Here is a 5,699-nt window from a genome sequence, read left to right as displayed (position 1 = left end):
GGTGGTGGGGGTGGCGGGGCGCCTGAGTGAAGGTCTGAAGGTTACGAGAGCGAAACTGAAGCAGGGTTCTGTTTGTGCGGTGTGTGTAGAGAGCTGTGGTAGGAGGAGGAGCAGGTTTTCTTGGCGGCAGGGGCTGGGTAGACGCACACGGGGCCAATGTATGAGCAGACTGCGCCAGCCTCTCATGCAAGGGCCGGCCTGTGAGGAGATTTCGAACGACACTGGTGCAGACCCCCGGGAGCGCTGAAAGGAGCGGCAGAGACTTCTGGCACGGGCCGAGGGCACATGGGCTGAGGATGCCGCTCCCAACATATGAGGAGCCTTCTTTTTGTAGCGCGAACAACACATCGCGCATCGCACCCCCTCCCAAGCGTGCCCCCTCGACCGCAGCCCACCAACCCGCCGCCGACGACCGGCTGCGCGTCTCTCCCCCTCCCCCCCCGCGCCCGTGCAGCTGCTGCGCCTGCTGAAGCCGTCGGTGCTGGTGCCTCTGCTCAACGCAGAGCTGGATGAAGAGGGCGGCCTCACCACGCTCATGAGCCGCAAGGGAGACCTCTCGCAGCTGCGGGATGCGCTCGCTTCTGCAGGGCTCGGGGCTGTCGACGTGGACATGCCCGCGCCGCCAGGGGAGGCGTTCGCAATTGCGCTGTAGTGTGCTTGACTGGTTGATATTTGGGCGGCAGCTGGTGCTTCGAGGGTCGGTATGGCCCTTTTCAGTCAGTGTGCGGCTTGAGGTATGTGCTGAGCTTGCTGCTCAGCTTGCTGCTTGCCCGCTTTTCACATTGTTATATGACCGGGTCGGAAACCTTGGGTGGATCGTGTGTTTTTGTCCCGTGGATCAGGGCTGTGCCCTGGAGGTCACGATGACACGCACCAAGGCTTGGCAGACCAAGGACGGCCACGCGCCCCAAAGGCAGAGTCGGAGACGGCGTGCGTTGTGCCGCCGACAGCGTGTCACTGAATTCACAAGGACGCGGGCGGCTTGCTATCCGATGTAAATCATGTGTCTGATTGAAGGCTCCGGTCACTGGGCGTTTGAGTTCGTTGGCTGGGAGCTGGGAGAAACCAGCGGGTTTTTTTTGATGTCGTGTGTCTCCTACGCCAGACTGAAGCATGCTGATTCAGTGTCTGCTGCTCCATCCGATGCACTTGCCTACCTCTTGCTCGCATAACAAGGCTGTGCACTGGGTATCTGTCTCGGAACCGAGTACCACTTTACTACTGCTAGCATGCAAGGCCGCGCACACGTCACCCAGGGTGACATGTGCGCGGCCACAATGCTCCTCCCCTCCCTGCCTCGTCTGCACCCTCGATGGCATGCCAATGAGAAATCCGTTGCTGCCCCTGGCGAAACCAGGAACAAAATGTGAGCACGGGCTATATGACGCACCTGTGACTCGCATTTGCAGTCGCAAATAGCGAAAGCGCATGAGCTCTTGGCTGTCATGCAGTGCACTCGTGCGCGCGCATTTCACTCATGAGTGAAATGACCAGCGCCGCTGCAGGGGGACCAGCAGCGCGTGTTTTTTTCTTACAAGCGCCGCAGCATACACGTACTTTCTCTTGTGATTGTATATTATTTCAGTTGCTTGACGGCTGGAAGGCTCGTGGCGCTGCCAGATCTAGGCGCTTCTGCGGCTGAGCCCGCTGTGCTGGCCAGGTCTTGTTCAAAGAGTCAGTTTATTCACATTGTTTCGGTGCAGCACCATGGCGCTGCAGCACACAAACTGCGGCTTTTTGGCTCGCCTGGCTCCTGGGCTGTTGGCTCAGCTGGCTGAGCGGACTTGTATCTGCGCAGCACCAGACACATTTAGGAGCGTTGCTACGTCGGCGCTGTCGTCGGCGCCGGCGCTTCCAGGCGGCGGCGGTGGTGGGGACGACCCGCAGCATGAGCGGCGCACCTCGCACGCAGGTGCCAGCTCGTCACAATGGCAGCAGCAGCCACCGCAGCAGCAGCAGCAGCGCGGCCTCGCGTCCGCAGCGGTGCAGGTCCGCCTGCGCACCGACGGCTCTGCGGAGCACGGGCATCAGCAGCAGTACCCCCTATGGTCGTCCGTCCCTCCCATCCGGATGCCGCCGCCGCAGCAGCTCCCGCTCCCCAGCCGGCAGCGGCAGCAGGAGCTCTTTGACAGGCGACGAGAGCTGGACGCGACTGTCGCCGCGGCGCCGCCTGGCGCGCAGCCCGCGCTGCGCGTGCTGTGCAGCGTCCTCGACCTCGACCCTGCTCGGCTCCAGGAGCTCGCCGCCGCCGTCAGGTGCAACGCGCGCCGGGTAGCGATCGCCAAGGCCGCGTGGGCCGGGGAGGACGCCACGCGGCGGCTCGCGGGCGCGCTGCTCGGTCGCGCAGGGCTGCCGGCGGCGGACGTGGCGCGCGTCGCCGTCAAGTGCCCGGGGCTGCTGCGAGACGTCGCGGGCATGGACCCGGCGGCCGTGCTCGAGTTGTTGCAGCAGCACGCGTACCCCGGCGCCGAGGAGGCCGACGGCGGCGGCCAGGCCGATGGCCAGCCGCTCGCGGCGCTGCTGCGACGAGCGCCCCACGTCCTGTGCGCGCCGGTCGCGGTGGTCGAGGCCAACCTCCGCCACCTCACGGCGACGCTCGGGCTGCCGCCGGCCGCCGTGCGGCGCGTGGTGTCCAAGCACTGCACGCTGCTGACCCACAAGCCGGGCGCCATGGCCATCAACATGGGGTTCCTCGTGGGCCTCGGCGCGACGGGCGCGGACCTACGGGCCATGCTGGCGCGCTGCCCGCGGTGGGCGACGATGCCGCTGCACGACCTAACCGTCAAGTGGCAGTTTTTCAGGCAGGAGCTTAAGGTGGGCGCCTGGGTTGGGGCAAGAGGGCCTTGGGAGGCGCGGTCGCATGTGCGAGCGAGCGCGGAAGGGGAAAGGGGGGGACGGTGTCTGCTGAGGGTTGCTGCAGCGGGTTGATCGGCGGCCTTGAATGGGGTGCAACGCGGCGCCCCTTGAGGCGCGACGGCCAGGGAGAGGCACGTGCGCTGAGTGGGGCGCGTATGGCGGTGCGAATCAGAGCGGCTTTTGAGCCGACCCGTCCGTCGCGCGCGAGGCGTTGGCTGGCCCGCAGATCCGCCCACACCTCCGCCGCCACCTGCTGACGGGCGCCCGCCCCTCCGCCCCGCGCCGCCCTTCTAGGGCACCCTCGAGGACCTGGTGCTGACGCCGCAGCTGCTGCAGCTCTCGCTGCTAGACACCCTTGGCCCGCGCGCCGGCATGGCCAAGAAGAAGCGCGTGAAGCTGCTCATGCCCAGCTACAGCGCGGGGCACCCCATCCTCAACCGCCCGGGCGAGTGGCTGGAGAACCGGATGGCGCCGGTGCTGTTTTGGATGACTGCGACGCCCCAGAAGCTTGGGGAGACCATGGGGCTGGACCCGCAGGAGCTGGGGCGCTACCAGGAGGCGTGGCGGGTGACCTTTGGCGACCGATGGCGGCAGCTCGTGCTGTCGCCGGGCGCTAAGAGCGGCGGCGGCGTTCGGCAGGGGGCGAACGGCGGCGCCGAGGAGGCGCAGCTGCAGTTGGTGACGCTGCCGCAGGGGCGGGACGATGAAGTGAAGGGGTTTGGAGGCGTGGCCCGGAGGGCGCGCCCAGGGGATTATTTCCCCCCTTCAGGCCCCTCCTTTTGGCAGTGATGTTCATGCACGCGTGGTTTGTACATGTTCCTGTACGTGCATGTTCCTGTATGTGTATCCTGTAAAGAGCGGTGTTGAACTATTCCATGGCTCTTTATAAGGGGGTCCACCCCACCACAGCCCCCAACTGCTTTGCCATGCAGGCAATCGATGCGAGAGGCAGCAGGGGCATGATGAGCACAGCCACCGCTGCCCATTTATACCGCGTCAGTACCCCGCTCACAGCATGGTGATAACTATATTGCTGGAAGTGCGCTTCCCACCTGGGGCGTTCCCGGATGGCTCTGACCCTGGTTCACATGGCGGCTGCGCATGTCGTACCCCACCTGTCTACCTCTTGTCAGGTCGCTTCACTCCGGTCATGTCCCTGTCAACCCTCGCGGCTCAGCGAGATATCATACCGGTCGTGCATATGTGTTGGTGGTCCACACGTCGATTTGTTTGAGTTGCTGACACTCGCACACGACCGAGTGATCTGGAAGCCAGGTCAAGCGTTTGAGGTGAGCCATGGAATACCCAGGCCTGATGCCACTTCGGTACCCGACTGCCGTGCGTTCGGCAAGTTTTTTGCCGCCGGGGTGCCCCTTGCGGCGATCCTGCGCCAACAGTACCCCGGTGGTGCTCGTTTTGGCCTCGCAACAACAGCTTTGCCTTAAGGCGCGTTGGCGGGGAGCCGGTGGTCGCCGTGCGCTGTGGGGAGGGCAGATCACACAACAGCGGGACTGTCGGACACGGAGGGACGCATGGAGAAACGCGGACGTTGGGAGGGAGGGAGGATGGAGTGCTGGCGGGTTTGTCGCCGGCGTGCAGGAAAGGACACCGCCGCAACGGCGGGGCGGAGGCAGCGGTGGCGCCTGCGTGGCGGCGACTGACGTGGCGTTTGGAACCCACAACAACAGGAGTGCGGCACCATGGCGTCCATCGTCTATGTCGCAAACCTTCCGGCTGACGTCCGCAACAGCGAGGTGCGTCGCGGCGCGGGGGTGTGGCCTGAAATGCCGTGCGTCTCCTGGCCGGCGCCAGTCCAGATCTCTTGACGCCCATCCCACGCCGCGCCGTGTCTCAACAACCGCCATAGCACTCCTCACCACAGCCCACAACTGCCTTGACTTCCCCGCTTGCCCTCGCCGCCACAGCTGGAGGAGATCTTTGACCGCTATGGCCGCCTGCGCAGCGTCGACATCAAGGGAGCCAGCAACGGTGCGCCACGCCGCTTGCTCCTGCGCCACCCTACCCCTCTGTCCCTGCCGCCGTCTAGGATCCTCCTCGTTCGCGGCTCGCCCTGTGGGTGCGCATGCGCATGCTGCCAGCAGCCCCCCTTCTGCCTCCCAGGGAGGCAGGGGAACACCGGCAACCTCGCCTTCGGTCAAGTCAACACCGCAACCCACCACCATCCATATCAACATGTTCAGGCGCGTATGCGTTCATCGAGTTTGAGGACGGCCGCGACGCCGCGGACGCCGTCAGGAAGGAGGACGGGCAGTCGCACCTAGGGGGCCGCATCAGGGTGGGCGCCGCCTCGTGGGGAACGCGGGGCCCGCGGCTGCCCCGGGCTGGGGATGCGCTCGCTGCAGGGAGGCAGCGGCGACCGCCTCGTGCGAGGGCGCCGTCCTGGCATCTGGGGGGAGGCGTGGCGCGCCTGGTCTGCTGCTAACAACGTGGACCGTTGCCAGCCTGGGGTGCTTGCAGTGGACGGTCCTCTCTGCGGTCGCAGACTGCCGCGTTGCCTCAGGGTGACCTGCGTTTCACGTCATCCCCTGCCGCAGGTGGAGCTGTCTCGCGGAGGCGGCGGCGGCGGCTACGGTGGTGGCGGCGGCGGCTACGGCGGGGGCGGGTGAGCGACGGGGATGGAGGGCAAACGGGTTGAATGTGGTAGCTTATTGATTACACGGGCTGTTGCCAGGCAGCCTGGGACCTTGGCCGATGATTCCAGCTTGTTTCAGACTAATCAAGTCGACCTCTTGTGTACTCGCAGGAGGTATGGCGATTACGGGGGTGGCGGCTACGGGGGTGGCGGTTACGGGGGCGGCGGCTACGGCGGTGGCGGTTACGGG

At 65.6% G+C, this 5,699-nt stretch overlaps 2 protein-coding genes across 2 annotated transcripts; both read left to right on the top strand.

Moving 5' to 3' along the window:
* Positions 1-454: 454 nt before the first annotated feature.
* MNEG_13329 (hypothetical protein) lies at positions 455-652 on the top strand (the record flags this gene model as incomplete). The annotated part of the gene is made up of 1 exon (XM_014038200.1): positions 455-652. A coding segment is annotated over one exon (198 nt), but the record flags the coding sequence as incomplete, so codon positions are not given.
* A 1,055-nt stretch (positions 653-1,707) lies between these two features.
* Positions 1,708-5,479, top strand: MNEG_13328 (putative splicing factor, arginine/serine-rich3; the record flags this gene model as incomplete). Its single annotated transcript, XM_014038199.1, has 6 exons — positions 1,708-2,814; positions 3,151-3,564; positions 4,545-4,610; positions 4,782-4,845; positions 5,058-5,152; positions 5,412-5,479. Coding segments are annotated over 6 exons (1,814 nt in total), but the record flags the coding sequence as incomplete, so codon positions are not given.
* Between the last annotated feature and the right edge of the window lie 220 nt (positions 5,480-5,699).

Source organism: Monoraphidium neglectum (assembly GCF_000611645.1).
Source record: "Monoraphidium neglectum strain SAG 48.87 unplaced genomic scaffold scaffold03758, whole genome shotgun sequence".
In the NCBI taxonomy this organism is placed as follows: Eukaryota; Viridiplantae; Chlorophyta; class Chlorophyceae; order Sphaeropleales; family Selenastraceae; genus Monoraphidium; species Monoraphidium neglectum.
This window is presented reverse-complemented; position numbering and strand designations above follow the sequence as displayed.